The sequence below is a fragment of the Anthonomus grandis genome, chromosome 9 (assembly GCF_022605725.1).
Source record: "Anthonomus grandis grandis chromosome 9, icAntGran1.3, whole genome shotgun sequence".
Lineage (NCBI taxonomy): Eukaryota > Metazoa > Arthropoda > Insecta > Coleoptera > Curculionidae > Anthonomus > Anthonomus grandis.
Genome location: NC_065554.1, coordinates 19059357 through 19076554, shown reverse-complemented (window position 1 = coordinate 19076554; position 17198 = coordinate 19059357). Strand labels below are relative to the sequence as shown.

At 30.9% G+C, this 17198-nt stretch overlaps 2 protein-coding genes and 1 long non-coding RNA gene across 3 annotated transcripts; 2 read left to right on the top strand and 1 right to left on the bottom strand.

Annotated features, from left to right (window-relative positions):
* Window positions 1-1824: 1824 nt before the first annotated feature.
* Window positions 1825-10080, bottom strand: LOC126740530 (uncharacterized). Its single transcript, XM_050446603.1, has 3 exons — window positions 9907-10080; window positions 3432-3645; window positions 1825-3375 (listed from the first exon to the last, which is right to left on the bottom strand). The coding sequence occupies exons 2-3, from the start codon at window positions 3526-3528 to the stop codon at window positions 2882-2884; spliced, it is 591 nt and encodes a 196-aa protein (XP_050302560.1). The 5' UTR covers window positions 3529-3645; window positions 9907-10080; the 3' UTR covers window positions 1825-2881.
* On the top strand, window positions 5253-8774 carry LOC126740531 (uncharacterized). The gene is made up of 2 exons (XR_007661936.1): window positions 5253-5481; window positions 6087-8774. It is a non-coding gene; the product is annotated as an uncharacterized LOC126740531 (long non-coding RNA).
* A 599-nt stretch (window positions 10081-10679) lies between the features above and the next one.
* Window positions 10680-15639, top strand: LOC126740492 (60S ribosomal protein L32). Its single transcript, XM_050446522.1, has 4 exons — window positions 10680-10818; window positions 10953-11051; window positions 11158-11310; window positions 15444-15639. Exons 2-4 carry the CDS (start codon window positions 10959-10961, stop codon window positions 15600-15602), a joined length of 405 nt encoding a protein of 134 aa, XP_050302479.1. The 5' UTR covers window positions 10680-10818; window positions 10953-10958; the 3' UTR covers window positions 15603-15639.
* Window positions 15640-17198: the final 1559 nt, after the last annotated feature.

Sequence of the window (17198 nt, the reverse complement as noted above, 5' to 3'; positions counted from 1 at the left end):
TTTTGGTTTTTTAGATTATTTACATTATAATATAAGTTACAAACAAAACTGCTTGTTTTTCTTTTCTTAGTGAGAGGTCGTTGGAAAAGCTCACCAACATAGACCGATATAAAAGCAAATGTAACAATATAATGGTTTACCACAAAAAATATTTAATAAAAACGATGATATAATAGCATAAGGACCAAAATCCATAAAATCTAGAAAAATAAAACTGTTTTTAAAATTTTCCACCCACAATCTGAACAAAAATGTATTAATTAGTTTGTTGTTAATATTGGTTCCTACTAAAACACAGCGTTATTTATAATTACAATCTTCTCAGAAATTATCAAAATACAAATTTCAATGTTTATCTGAATAGCCATTTACCTGATATTTTATCTCTTTAAATGTTTGCTTTTTAAATTATACCCTCTCTATCAAAGTGAATCACTTCTAACTATCTTGTGAGAACCTAATTCCGTTTTAATCGATTTTATTACTTAATGCAGTAAAAACAAACTAAGGAGTTATTTTTAAAAATATGTTTAATATTTAGATACATACATTTTACACAAGTTATATGAATACTGAGATTTTTGCACAACTATTATAGGCAGTATTGCTCAACATGAACAACTATTTAAAATTCATAGTAAAGTCACATTAAAGCTTGTTAAATTATAATAAATGTTAAATGTCTAACTAGTTATATATCTTCTTTTAAGAATTGTTATATTTATGCCATAACAACACAACCCCTGGAGTTTTTAAACCCCATTATAAGATGATGTTTTATGCATTTTTTCCATTTTGTTTTCAATGAAAAAAAAATAACCAATTTTTATGTTTAAATTATTGACATCAAATAAGTCACTACTTGCAGAACATACAATATTCGGATTTATAGCAACTTATAAAGAAGATAATAATTAATTTAATTAAAACGTTATTAATAGAGCAGAAGGAATACAGAAACGTATTTTTAATTTAATATAAATAAAAAATACAATTTTATATTTATAGGTCAGTAAATAATCCATTTGCTTTAAATTAATAAAATTTTATCTAGCTCATATTCTTCCAAAAGCTAAAGTTCCTCATTTATACTCCCTGATATTCAGCATTCCCCTAACTAACCAAGCAAATGAGTTTGCTATTATCTTCTTCACTTTCAGGAGAAAAATCCAGACCTGAGAACGTTCCTGTTAATTCTTTCTCAACATTTTTTTTTGTTTAGTTTCGAATATGATAAGTATAGGCTAATATTTTTTTCTGTTTAACTTTAATAAATAAAATATCATATATTTTAAAAGACATTTACTAACAATTATCCGCTCCCTGCCGAAAATTTTGGCAGGAAAGGAGTGTGTCATTGTAAGACAGATACAATCTTTTCTTTTTAAGTTGATTCTCTTATTCCTCGTGTTGAAAAATGCGACAGGACCTAATCTGGAAGAAATTATCTATTTTTTCAAGATCTATTTTGTCATAGAATATTGTAACTTATGATAAATTGTAATTTATCTTTAAAAAAAAAATCAACATAAAAATTATATATTTTCTAAAAAAATATGTGGTCTGTTTTTACCTAAAGTACAATAGGGACTTAGCGAAGACGAAATATCCATCGAAACTTCTTACTCGATTAATAACGAGCGTCTATTTCCTATTCTGGTTATTCGGCTATTCCAGACCACAGAATTTGCCTCTATATACGTTTTCAGCCATAGTTAGCGTATCAACAGTCGAAAGAGGAATATTTCCTCAATAAAAGATACTATAAAGAAAAAAAACCGAGAAAGAAAAGGATAGACTTCTGAGGAAATAAAAACTCGTTACTTACAGAATATAATATAATATATTTATAATAATTTATACAAAATCTCATACAACCATTGCTAGAAATAAAGACAATAGTCACATAACATTGTGGTTTTGTGTATAAATTTAAACACATACTCAATTTTATCACAAAACATTTAATTAAAGCCCTTATAGTAAAGCATAAAGAGCAAACTCTGCAAACTTAAATAACAAATACAATTTAATTATATATGTACACATTAGTTTATATTTACAATGCAGTAATGAGGTATTTTTCTAGAAAAATAAAAGCTGAAACTTTCATCTAAAGCTGTATCTGATATGTCTTATTGACTTACTACTTATCGAATTGTTTTGTACAATTAAAATTAAAAAGATATTCGCGTTACTGGGCAACAAAACCGACCTTTATAGTGTCCCAAATCACTCACTTTACTAAAATAGTTATTCATGAACAACAAAGTTTTATTACGAGAAAGGTTGAAAACACTAGGCAACTTAATATAATAATACACAAACATTTAACATGGACTCCACATATCCAAAAAATTAAATCAAAAGCTGCTTAGTTCATAAATTTTACCTCAAAAAATTACATTAGCCACCAACATGAAACAAGACAACTAACTGTAACTCTGTAATAGGATGTAGTTGTCGTGGTCAATCAGGAAATTTCAAATAAAAAGACTGAATATTTTCTAATAACTTTACTTTTACTAACTTTATGCTTATAGAATTTAAAGTCATTAGCAAAGAAAAAAACATTCTGAACATTATTTGGTAAATCATTTGTACAAACAAAAAATGTTGATATATTGGGCTAAAAGTTTAGGATTAAACATATTAAATGCCTTGAATAATTTCTTTTGGATGTTAATTCTAAAAATGTAAGAAACAAACTTTCCAAAGGATGTCCAATTAGCATATTACAATAAGCCATTCATATTTATAGGCTTAATAGAGAAAGCTTTGATTATTTTTTCATCTCTTCTTTTGGGTTGCTCGGACCCTAAACTAGGAACTTTTAAACCTGAATGAAGACATTTGGCCAGTTACAGTGCAAGTTTAAGTGTCAGTGAAATTTGGGCTCAATTAGAGTAAGGGTACCATTGCTGACCCTTTTGTAAGAATAAACTGGAGCTTTACTTCGCGTGGACCAGTGTTCAGTTTCTGTTTTGTTTAAAATTATTTCTGGGCTTATGGCAAGGGATTTGATGTCTTCTTCATCTACTTTTTGAATATGTTTCCTAGGTTTTACAGAAATGGTTTGTTTGTTTAAAACTAGACTTGCATCATATTTTTCTATTTTAAGGAACTTTTTAGAGTCTCTAAACAATTTAACACCAGACTTGTGCTTTTTAACTTTAGAATTTTCAATGGATTTCATAGGTTTTAATAATGTCAGTAACTTTTCCTCTAAAGCTCTGGACAAGTGTTTAGCAACATAGATTTGGAACTCAGGAGTTACTCTGAATAAATTAAACTGCTCATCATCATCCTGGACCTTCCTAAGTGATGGAGGTAAATTTTTTTGAATTGTTTTTTCACTATTTTTCACTGCATTATCTAAAATGTAAAAATAACTAGAGTAAGAAGCAGAGTTATATTGGAGGGGTCCTTACTGGCGTTCTCGGTAAACATAGACTCATTAAAGAACTGGGAATCGACGGCTTCTCTAAGAAGGTCCAGATTTTCATCCTCAGAACTATCCGAGCTCATGGTCTCCAAGAAATTGCTAACAGATGTGCAATGATAACGTACAATTTTCACAAAAGTTCACCACTTTTCTTTTTTTTTCTTATTGTCTTGATGACTTTGCTGCAGGTTGAGCGATGTCTAAAATTAATGAAAGTTATTAATACAACACAAATAACCAGGTAAACCTTGATACCACTAATACAGCAAAGGCAAGTTGATTTTGGATTCTATTGGTGTTTATGAAAAGCACAATTCACAATTGATTTTATTGTTTCACTATTCAAACATAAATGTACAGTGGATTTCGAAATTAAACTAAAACCAACAATACAAATACACAAAAATAAAACTATAGTGAGTACAGCATCATTTGTTGTAGAATCCTTGAGTAAATGTTTTTAAATAAAGATTAATTATTAAGAAAAACAACAGCCTTCGAATTTATCACCCTGATGGTGGGAAGACATGTGAAATCTGGTTGTCTGACTAAAGTTACTTAAGATTAAGTAAGGTACTTTCTGGCCACGGCCCTCTATTAAGTAAGATGGAGAGTCATTCCTAAAAATTCAATACACAAGCTAAAATGAAGGTCCACAGTGTGATGTGATCCAACTTTCATCGTTGATTGGATAATAGTATTTCTAATTAAAAGTATTTCTATTCCTATTATTCAATCAATGCTTTCATCCTTCATATACAAAGCACATATAAGAACTTTGGTCCAGTAGCATTTTTCTTTTAAACTCTGCTGCAAGGAAGTACACAACATCTGATAAATTGAGAGAATCAACCAAAAAATATTTAATGTGTTGGGAAAGTATGTATTTAATGGGTATAGGTATTTTATTTTAAGATATAGGAATATATAGATAATATAGAAGGATATATATCCAAGGCATGCAGGTAGAAATTTAAGCATTCATCAAAAATAAACCCCAAATTTCTAGCTTGTTCTACAGATTCCATTTATATGAAGGCAGGAATTTTATAGATATTAAATTTGGCTTTAATGAACTCAGATCCATTAATCAAGTGACCACTCTTGCTTGCCTTAAGCAAAAAACCATGCTTGCTTGTAAAATAGCTGCCAGTTCTCTATTCACAACATGCAGTCCAAGGCTCACATCCTCCGGCCTAAATCCAAACATAAATTGAGTGTCATCAGCACAAATGTGAACGGAGCCAAAATATAATGCAGCTTAGCCAACAGTATCTCATGATTGATGAGATCAAGTGCCTTGCTGTAGTCTAGCAATACAAGACAGGAAATAAGTAAGGCATCCATGTTCTTGGAGATATCACTGGTAACCTTGCTGGTAAAGTCCTGTTGATGTACTATGACAAGCCCTGAAACTGAACTAAATTGTAGACAATATGTGTCTAGGTGCAACAAAATCAGTAATCATGATCAACTCTTGCATCTTCAGAATAATAAATTCGGAACGGATACAGTATGTCCTGTATTCCGCTATCATCCCAAGGATTGGTAGAATGCTTATACAGGGCCGTTCCGATCCGGGGGTGCAGGGGGTGTGGGGCACCCGGGCGGTAGGTCAGAGAAACTAAATAAATATTTTTTTAATAAATATTTTTAAAATTTAATAATTTGTTTCAAAAACTGGTATACACATATTATTTTAAAATATTATACATATGTAAATATTATTAATTAATGTATTAAAGTTACTTTACAACATTCTAAATATTATTAGTTATATTTCCGATTCAAATTTAATAGGTATACCTAGATATACGCTTCAGTCCGCTTCAGGTCGCAACGAGTTGGAAAAAATATGTCGCGACGAAGATTTTTCAGGAAAATACTTGTCTGTGGTCAAGGCATATAAATGCGTGCAGTGCGTGCACTTGTTTCATTTTAAATTTTAAGCGTGTAGCCTGTAGTCGTGTAAATCGCAACGTTATTAAAAGCATTTGTTTAATATTGTGGTAAAACAGACAGTAAAAATTAAAAAGGTAAGTATCTCTACACATACGTTAATTTGATTACATTTTTTTTGAGCTGTCATATAAAATTTAAATATCGTTTTTATATTTTTGAAATATATAGGATGTTTGGAAAATGGGTAGCCAATCGGAAATGTTGGATTATTGAACCTACTGCCTATTTATAATGCATATTATTTTTTTATTTTTCCTGAAATTTAAGAATTTTTTTTTTTTTTTAGATACCAATACTCCTTATTAGAAATCTCCCAATTTTTTTACTCTTGAGATTTTTAAAATTTTTGTTAGCACAATTAATTTTATTTTAAAAAGTAATGTTGACTTATTTAGAGTCAAATAATATAATAACTAAAAAAAAAATAATTCATTTTGAACTTGGAGGAAAAAATGAAAAAATGATACGCGTTATGAATAGCCAGTAGTCGCACTCATCCACTAATTCCGTATGGCTACTCACCTTTCAAATATTAGTTATTTGCTTAATAAAAAAGTATCATTTAATCTTAATATTTTTTTTTTTTAATTTGAAACGTTAAAAATATATTTCTTTATTCATTCAGGCAAAATATAGGATAACTTGGATTTATTTTAATTTTCGATTTGTTTTATTATAGATGTCTGATAATCGAAAAAAGCTTTCTGGAGCACAGTACAGAAAACGAAAGCGTGAAAAAGAAGAATGAACTAAAAAGGCTTGCAGTTCACTCCAAGCGTTTTTAATCCCAAGAAGATCACATGACAAACCATCAAATTCCCAAGCCCGAGATGAAAATGTGACGGAGACTATATGTATAATGGTCAATAGCGGAGAAGAGAAGGAGAACTCATCGAATACCAAAACTATAGTGTAAGGTGATGTTTTATTAGCAGAACAAGGATCTGAAGTAAGCTTTGAAAATATTAATGTCTATAAGGATCCTGGCTATTGGCCAAATGTTTTATTGGATAAAATTAAATTAACTCTGATAGAGTTAGGGCCTACGCAACTAACGAAGGCTGATATGACGTTTCCTTTAAATAAAGACAATAGAGGATTCTCATCTATTTATTATTAAAAAAAATGTGTAATGGAGAAATAATTCCGAGGGTTGGGCTAGTATATTCTAAATCAAAAGATTGTGTATATTGTTTCCCTTGGAAAATATTTAAAACTTTTTCTGGTGGTAGTGGTTTGGTTGAGGGTTATAACGATTGGAGACATTTAAGTCAACTTATAGAAAGACATGAAAAGTCAAAGGGGCATATTTGTAATGCAAAATCTTGGCTTGATTTAAAACAATCAATTTCTTCTAAAACGACAACTGATTCACTAAACGAGAAATTAATAAACATGGAAAAAGATAGATGGGTTTCTTTTGAAAATTATAATTTATGTTGTCAAGTGTTTAGCCGGTCAAAATTTGAGTTTAAGAAGTGAAAATAACAAGACATACGAGCAACAAAACGGAAACTTTTTAAAATTAATCGAAACAATTGCCAATTTTAATGAAACAATATGCGATCACATTAACAGGATTAAAAGAACTCCATCAAATATGCCTCATTATTTAGGTGTTCATATTCAAAATGAATTAATTTTCCTTCTGGGAGAGCAAATAAGACATGACATTATATCTATGTTAAATGCTAGTAAATATTTTTCAATTATTTTGGATACGACTCCTGACGTGAGTCATCAAGACCAACTAACTATTGTAATAAGGTTTGTTTTATTAAATAATACATCAAAGGAAATCGAAATTAGAGAGCATTTTTTGGGATTCATTTCAATATCAGATTCGACAGGACAAGGCTTAACTAATGTTTTATTGGATTTTTTGGAGACTCATAACATTTGTTTAGGCGATTTAAGGGGTCAGGGATATGATAATGGAGCGAATATGAAGGGTCGCAATAATGGTTTACAAAAAAAAATTATTGAATTGAACCCTAGAGCTTTTTACGTGCCTTGTGCAGCCCATAGCTTAAATTTTGTTGTTAATGACGCTGCAAAAGTATCTTTAGAAATTACAAGTTTCTTTGCTATTGTGCAGGAACTTTACGTTTTTTTCTCCGCATCAACTAAACGTTGGCAAGTTTTAAAAGATGGAATCCCAACGTTAACACTAAAACCTCTTTCTAGTACTAGATGGGAAAGCCGAATAGATGCTCTGAAAGTTCTTAGACATAATTTAATAATAATAACAGGGACTCCGATACCAAAACTATGGCTAATTCATTACTCTTAAAAATGAAGTCGTTTAAATTTATTTGTTCCATTATTATATGGTATAATGTGTTAACAAAAATTAATATTGCAAGTAAAGTGATGCAGGAATCCGATGTTGCCCTACCTAATATTATTTTAATCTTAAAACAGACTAAAACATATATATCTAGTATTAGATCAGACGAAGGTTTCACTGATATTTTAGAGGAGGCCAAAAAAGTTGCCGAAGATATTGATTGCGACCCTTCGTTTCCTCCAATTAATATTGTTAGACCCCGAACAAAAAAGCGTTTATTTGACTATGAGTGTGTAGACGAGGCCCCTAAAAATCCAGTTGATCAGTTTAAAATTAATTTTTATTTTGTTATATTAGATACATTATTAAAATTGGAAGAAAGATTCGAGCAAATGAAGCAACATGATACGTTGTTTAATTTTCTTAACAACCTACATAGCTTTCTCCAAACAGAAAAATCAATTAGGTTTGCAAAATGTGAAGCTCTTGAGAAAATTTTACAAGATTTATCTGATGAAATTGATAATGTTGCACCCTATATTTCCTCTGAAATGAATGCCTTAAATGTTCTTACCTACCTATTTGTAAATAACCTCATCTATGTTTTTCCCAATTTAGTAATTTCCATTAGAATTTTCTTAACATTACCTGTCACAGTAGCTAGTGAAGAAAGAAGCTTTTCTAAACTCAAAATAATAAAAAATTATTTACGATCCACAATGGGTCAAGAGAGGCTTTCTGACTTATCAATAATTAGTATTGAAAAAGAAATTGCAGAAAATATAGATGTGTCTAACATTGTTAAAACATTTGCATTAAAAAAAGCGAGAAAATCAAACTTGGATAATCATTGGATATGTTAGCTACCTGCCCCTTTATGTATACATGTACATATTATAAAGTGCATGTTGCGTATGTAAATAATATGTATGTATGTATTTAATTACAACTTAAATGTATGTATATTAATTAAATGTTTGTATTTAATTACAACTTATTTGTAAATACATTACATTACAAATAAATTGTAAATAAAATTATGATTTAATATAAAATAAAGTGTTTATGTTTCTAAAATGTTGTTTTTTTTAATGTTAAATTATTTCAAGTTATTTATTTACAAATGTTTATCAAAGGCCGGATTCGGTAGGGTAAAGGAGTAGCGGCAAAATTTTTTCGCACCCGGGTGGCAGATACCCTAGCAACGGCCCTGTGCTTATAGGTCTAGGCTCATTGAATGAATTGATCATTGCTACCTTGGGAAGAAGTCTCACCTCTGCAGTTTTCTTTATGGCTGAATATTCCCCTGTTTCTAAAGAAATATTAAAAATTTTAGCCAACACAGGTAGGTATGTCATATTCACATACTACTTTAAAGTAAGAAGTTTCTCTAGGGGCTAATAAAGTGTTAGAAGACTAATAAATTATAAGAGCCTTGTCAACAGGAATAGCCATATTACCTATGTTGGCACAGTAATATCTGCACTATCCTTGCAGTAATATCTGCAAGGATAATGGTTAAGATCAAAGTAATAATTATCTGGCCAAGTAATTTTATTCTTACACTGTCTTTTTAGTTCGCACAGTCTATTAGAACTAATTGTTTTTAAAGAAGTAAATTGCTCAAATAGCTGAGACAGTGCAACTCTTATCAATGGTCTCATCAATACCTGTATTCCTGTCCTAACACTGAGTTGAAGTCTATGTAATTCATAGAAGAATCAAAGAGCATCCTATTGAAGTTATGAAAATCTCTATGTGTAAAAAGACTGGGATAAGGTTGTTCAAGTATATTATTTAATACTTCTTACTAATTGAGTTCGATCTGGCTCAACATTATTATGACAAAATTACAACAAAATTCAGAATTTGATTAGTTCATTCTCTTTACCAAGACAACAGCTAACAAATCCACATTTGTAACACTCATCAAAATAACAATTGTTACACATAGGAGACATTGCTGATACCATTGTATCAAAGACATACAGCTGTATAACTGCCAGAAGGGCACCTATACACAATACTCAGCAAACAATAACTGACTTAATTTTAACAGATTAATGATGTTCTAAGTCAGTGGGATCTTTAAAAAATGTATCTTCATTAGCATGAGAAAAATCACCCCCAACGTTATCATGAATAGACAATGGTGATAAGTTTTTTATTATATTATTATCATTGAAAAGTAACATATTATCATACATACCACAATAATGTAAAGGGTTTTGATGTTTGTTGGTGTTTTTTGCGAATATTGAAGCTAGGGTCCGATCGATATCCAGCGACTAAATCGGGAACGCAGCATATGTCGGTTGCCAGCAACCATAGTCCGCGCTCCCTATTATTTAATAAATATAATGCCCGTATCTCCTGAAATTCGCAAGGGATTACAAAAATTTTTTATGCAATTAATATTAAATATCTAAATCGATTTCAGGTGGTTGTAAACCTCTACAAACGAAAGTTTTTTGGTAAAAAATTATTGAATAGAGTTGCCAACGACCGAGAACCCAGCTTAGGTCGGTCGTCTGCAACCGATTTGTTAGTCTGTGTCCGCTACTTAAATCATTTTGACGTATGTATCTTAGACCGCTGACTATATTTCCTTTAGATGTCGAAATTTCAAAGTAACTCTAACTTCAGAAAACTTCCTTTTAAAAAACTTCTTTAAATGCCAAAAGGTTACACACAGTGTTTCTATACTAAAAAATTAACTTAATTAATTGAACGATTAGCTGAATAGCAACTAGCTTTGACGTAGGCATAATGTTACATCTAATCTTTCATGTCTAATTGATGGGACCTCACTACATTGAATAATACTACTGAGCTGTTAAATATAAATTTTAATAGAGAGACCGTGTAATACACAAAATAAACAATACATGAGCAAAAATCATTGGAAAAAGTTGAATGTTCCATTCAGTAAGAAATCTTACAAATTTCTGTTTCTTAGGTTAACAAATTGAAATTACCAATAACAACTTCAATTTGTAAAATGTCAACTTTTGACAACTTTGACGTTAACGATTTGACATCTCCTTTCGCCTTTTTCATGGGCGCAGAACAACAACAAGTTTGAATATAGTTTTTAAATCGGTTTATTTTCCTTAAATCGGTAAGTGTATTTTCTTAAAATTATGTTAAATACAATATTGAAGATCCAGCCTTCACGTTCGCCACCATATTTTCTTTCACAAACCCTACAATAAACTCTAAAACATAGTTAAATTAACGGTGTTTACTTTTTAGCTAAAAATGGCTATCAGGCCCGTTTATAGACCGGAGATCGTCAAGAAACGTACGAAGAAGTTCATCAGGCATCAGTCCGACCGATATGCCAAGCTAAAGGTGAGTCAAAATCCTGTTAAACCCCAAAGATCCTTATGTTTACAAATGGGGTGTCTATAAGTGAGGTTAGAACCACTTTCTTAAATAAAACCCTCAAATTTTGTAGAGGAACTGGCGTAAACCCAAGGGTATTGACAACAGAGTCAGGAGGCGCTTCAAGGGCCAATATTTGATGCCAAATATTGGTTATGGTTCAGCTGCAAAGACCCGTCATATGTTGCCCACTGGGTTCAGGAAAGTCCTTGTACACAATCTTAAGGCAAGTAAAATACCAAAGTGATTCTTAATATAAGATATAATTAAAAAAAAAACTTATCTATGAACTTTTCCACATTTCTCACACTTTCCAACACTTCTTTTGCAACCTCTTTGTGAGATTCATTGCTGTGGAGACTTTGTTTTCCTATATTTAATGGAATTAGTGAAGGGTTAATAAACAGAGTTGTCTCATTTGTAATGCATGAGAATTTTGCATGTTTTATTTTTGAACACCTCGGATCAGCTAATTGTAGAAAAATAAAATGATCTGAATTTTTTTGATGCAACATACTCAAAGTAAAGAAAAAGTTCAATCTCTCAAACAAACTTAAATCATCTACTAAGATTTAAATGTTTGTGTAGTCTCATTAAACAATGTATGAGATGAATCTGATACATCTCAATTGTTTTGAGATCTGAATGTAGGGATGGTGTTATTTTATCTAATTACTTAAAATCAATGAAGTGTTATAAGTTCATTAAAATCATGAAGGGTTATAATTGGTATTATAGTAATATTTTTAAAACTAAATGTTCTCTTGTCCAATTATGTTAACATTATTATTACATATGTTGACTAAGCATTAGTCTTGGTAATAATATGCCATTTAACACACAACTATTATTCTTTTTAAGGAAATGAGATAAAGTGTAAATTTAATATTTTCTTTTAGAGCATCACCATTCTAATTTTTTAATATGGCCTATAATTCACCAAAACAATTACAATGACATTGGTTTTTTTTATGAAATACTTTATACAGAAATATTTAGATGGTTGGTAATCAAATACCAGAAGTAACATCTTTTAAATACCTTGGTATCAAAATTACTTGTTACTAATTAGATGTTAATGAAGTAGTTCAAAGTTAAGAGGACTTCAGGAAGTTGGATATGTCTCTTGTATGAAGTCATTTAACATTTAAATGCACCTCACTTAAAACATTCTTTTATACCTGTTATATCAAATATTACAACATTATTAAAACCTCGAGTGTTAAAACCAAACACCTCAAGTGTTGCAATTTATTAGTTGAATTAGGCTCCATAATAAGTTAAAATTTTGATCTGTTTTCAACCTATTTGGCAGTGTAATAGATTTTACCACTCTCAGTTGCTATTTGTCTATGTAAAGGAAAGTTAAGGTGCCATTTTTGTCTAGAAAATTTGCCTTTTTTTTAAAGTACATGACACTTAAAAGATATAAAAACCTGGCAGTGCTAAATATGTATGAAACTCTTTACTCTACAGCTTTCCCTGTATCCTAGTGACAAGATCCTAATTGCCCTTTTCTAAGAAATAAAAGTCTTGTAAGAATCAATGCTTTATGATTAATCAATTTTTAAAACAATTTGGCCTAAAAAAGATGCACTAACACTTTTTTTATTTGTTGATAGAGGCACAGCAGTGGCTGTTTGTGTAATTTGACTTATAATTGAGTGTATATAATTTTGACATTAAAAAATAAAATATTAAAACCACTTGTGATTCAGAGAATCCAACATAACTAAAAAGAAACTTTTACAAGACAGTGGTGAGACCACATTTGAAGTCTTTTTTAGGGTGAATACTATTAGCATACCTGTCAATATGTGATTTACCTAGTAGAATATGTTCACCTATTTAATATGTCCGAGTCTGAGTCAAAGTTAAGGCTAGTGCTGCTTAAAAAGATAATAAGTCCATGATTTTAATGCTTATTTATTTTTATTTCAATATAGTTTTAAGTTTATTCACATCTTTGCTTGTAATTACCATTCTCTTGGTATTTGTAATGTATACCATTAAAAAAAAATTGATACGTCTAATACACAAAAACACAAGTGTTTTATGATTTATACAGTTTGTGTCAGCTAAATGGAATAAATTAGCTAATAAATAGACGGGAGCGGTAACACGTCGATTGGTTTTTATAGTTGCGCATTTTTTTTCATAAAAACTTTTTATACAGGCAGTATCAGATAACGGTGGCCAATACCAACTTGCTTAAATATAACACCCTGTATGTTAATTAATTTTTGGATTCCTCAGATCATTTTAGACATATTTTCTATACAATGTCCTATACCTATCCTTGACTTTTTCAGAAATATTAAGTAAAATTGAAAAAATAACATTTAGAAAAGAAAATTATTTATTCGCCGAAAATTGTTACAACATATTCAAAAACTTATACATAATACAAATCTAAACAATAATGTCAATGTAGGAGATGTTTAAAATGCTCGCCACGAACGTCTTGGCAACACCCTACCCGTAAATAGAAATTTCTTCTAACGTTACTCAACATCTCAGGTGTGATTGATCTAATTGCCAGGGTTATTCGTCTTCGTAAGTCAGCTAAGTCAGTGGGTTTAGTTTTGTATACAATAGTTTTCACATATCCCCATAAGAAAAAGTCTAATGGCGTCAGATCGGAAGACCGTGCTGGCCATTCCATCGATCCTCGCCTCCCTATCCACCGATCTGGAAATATTTGGTTGAGGTACTGCCAGACATTTATTTGGTAGTGGGGTGGTGCTCCATCTTGTTGAACCCATATCATATTCGCTGGAACTTGTGGGTTTCCTGGATCAGAATACAAGTTGGCCAACGTTGGCACTACATTATTTTGAAGCAATTCTAAAAAATTATCGCCATTCAAATTGCCCTCAATAAAAAAGGCACCTATGATCTGATCTTCAATAATTCCTGCCCACGCGTTAACCTTTTCAGGGTATTCAGTATTGTCTTCTCTCGTCCAGCAAGGATTTTCCCTGGACCAATAGCGGCAATTTTGGCGATTGGCATGACCGTGAAGAGTAAAGGTGCACTCATCAGAAAACAACATGTTCTAATTGGATGACATTGCTGTCTAACATTGCCACCATTTGTTCACAAAAATACATTCTCCTGTCAAAATTGACTTCCTTGAGCTCCTGGGTGGGTATAATTTTATAGGGATGCATTTTGTTTTCTTTTAATATTCTAATAACTGATGAATAGCTAATATTGAGTACTGGGACTGCTTTCCGAGTAGATGTATGTGGGTGTTCCTCAAACTGAAGAATAACAGCCAATTTGGTATCCTCACTTATTGCATTGGCAGCTGCTTTTTTTACCTGCCTATTTTACTAATTGTCCCTTGGGTTAAAGGCGGCAAATTTGGAAATTTTTCGTGAAATAAGCGAGCTACTTCCATTTGCGTCCGTGAATTATCTCCATAGCCAATCATCTGTAGAATTGTTATTTTGTGCATTTCTGTTTTAATTTTTTTTAATTCTCATATCAATAAAAAGGAATGCTGAAATAGTTTTTGCTTGCTTTATCATTACCAAGACCTAAATGGGCAAGAAGTATTAAGTGAGTTGTAGAGAATCTTGAAAAATAAATAATTTTCTTTTCTAAATGTTATTTTTTGAATTTTACTTAAGATTTCCGAAACAGTCAAAGAAAGGTATAGGACATTGTATACAAAATATGTCTAAAATGATCTGAGGAATCTAAAAATTAATTAACATACAGGGTGTTATGTTTAAACTAAGCAAGTTGGTATTGACCACCGTTATCTGATACACCCTGTATAAAAAGTTTTTATGAAAAAAAATGCGGAAACTATAAAAACCAATCGACGTGTTCGAGCGTTTTTTCCAACACGCTCCCATGTATTTATTAGCTAATTTATTTCATTTGGCTGACTGACACTGTATAATTTTAAAGTTGTTAAAGTACTTCATATGTAAAGTAATTAAAAGGATTTGAAAAAACCATATATAACACATACATTTATGTAAAGATTTTTTTTATAAAGAATTTAAAAAGACAGATGTGAATATAGTTTGCTATAGAACAAGCAAATCCAGTACTAATTTAAAACCTTTTAGTCATCCTTGTAAAGGAAAAATATGAATATTTCTAGTCCCCTGTTTATGTATGTCTTAACCAAATTTGAAGTATGTTTTATATAAAAAAAGAGGTGTGCGCATTTCACAAAAAAAATTAATATAATTAGCAATTTTTACATGATGTTTTGAAGGTAATTTGCGCCTGAACAGCAAAATGTCGACAATTTTTTAACTGATTCTTCCACCAAGAAAACATGAAACCATTACCTTTGGATACCATATAATTTATATGAAACATTTGTTTTTTTAGGAATTGGAAGTCCTTATGATGCAAAACCGCAAATATTGCGCGGAAATCGCTCACGGTGTGTCCGCAAAGAAGAGGAAAGAAATCGTCGAGAGGGCGCAACAATTGAGCATTAGGGTAACCAATGGACACGCTAGGATGCGTAGCCAGGAAAATGAGTAATTTTAAGTTGACAGCCTTAATAAAAAAATTAAAAAGACCCTATTGGATTTTTTTTAATTTGAATCTAAGTGTATCCTTTTCTGCAGACCTTGTAATAGATTTATTCTTTCTTGACTTGAAGAACAAGTTAAAACAAGATTAAAACTTCTTGAGTATTTAGCCTTCTTCCCAAGATGCTAACATCGTTAGCGAAACACGTGTCGAGAATAAAATACGAGTTTTGGTTAGTGGTAAAACTGTTTGTGATTTAAAGTTCACATCAAAGGATCCAACCATAGAGCAAGACGACATGGACATGTCATTGTCTAAAACCTTAAAACGTAGAAAAATTGTTACACATTCAAATTAAACGAAAGCTGAAAATCAGACGTTAACAACGGAGGTTTTGGTGGACGATATAAAAGTAAATGTTAAAAAACCTCGTGTCTACTCTGAGATGGTGCATTTATTACGTAAATGGTATGAATTTTGGAAAGTCAATTTATCTCTTATTATATTAAAAGTAAATTGTATAGAAAATTTTAAAAGTTGGACTAAGTTTTTTTTAAAAGTTGATTTCATTGGTTCCAATGGGATTAGAACATTTTAATTTCTCCGTCTTATTTCGAGATGGTGAATGGATGTAAAAATGCGAAAATCTTAAAAGTAACCACACCATAATAAGTATTGTACTATACAATTGGCTCCAACTCTTTTATCTCTTCCAATACACATTGAAGAGATAAAGCACCTGAATCCCAAAAACAAATTCTGAACCTATGTGACTTAACAGTTGTGATCTATGATGTGGCTTCACTTGAACTTGAAATCAATTTTATTATTTGTCCTAAAAACATGGTTGACTATATTGTTAAAATAAACTACATTGACAGGGATTGAAACAAGGTCGATTTGCATTACACCATTAATTAAAAGTCAGCATCGAGAAACACCTTTAAGACGATATTCTTGCCAAGTGATGTGTCATATGCAAACACAGTAACCTTTCCTTTTATGGGGAGCAATAAGCGCAATGTCATTAATATAACAAAAAGAAATAAAAATGGCCCTAGGACAGAACCTTGAGGAACTCCTGTTGTAGTTCAGAGCAAATTTCACCCTCTGTACACGATCCGATAGATTGGGGCTGAACCATCCCAGAGAAGATCCTCTAAACTCATCTTTCCAACTTCCACAGCATAAAATAAACTCGCTTCGTCATTTTAACATGACATGTATATAACAATAGCAATAAACCTTAATAAATTAAAGAAATGTGACCAATCTCGGGGAGATACTACGGTGAATCCCATACAAGGGTTCAAAGGAACAGTAAAAATACTATATTTTTATACGTCTATTAACATAAAAATTAAACTTGGTTAATTTTTTTGTTGGATTTAGTTCAAAACGAAAACTACTTCAGAAGAACTTTATAGATATATTTTGGTCGACGTTTCGATTTCTATGAGATTATCCTTAGGACTCTAAAAGGTACACGAAAGCACAAATATAGTCAAATCTTATATTTTTGCACACAGTAAAAGTAATAATTAATGCTCAATTATAAAAGTAAGTTGTCCTCAGTCTAATGTAAGTATTTTGCAAAAAAAATAT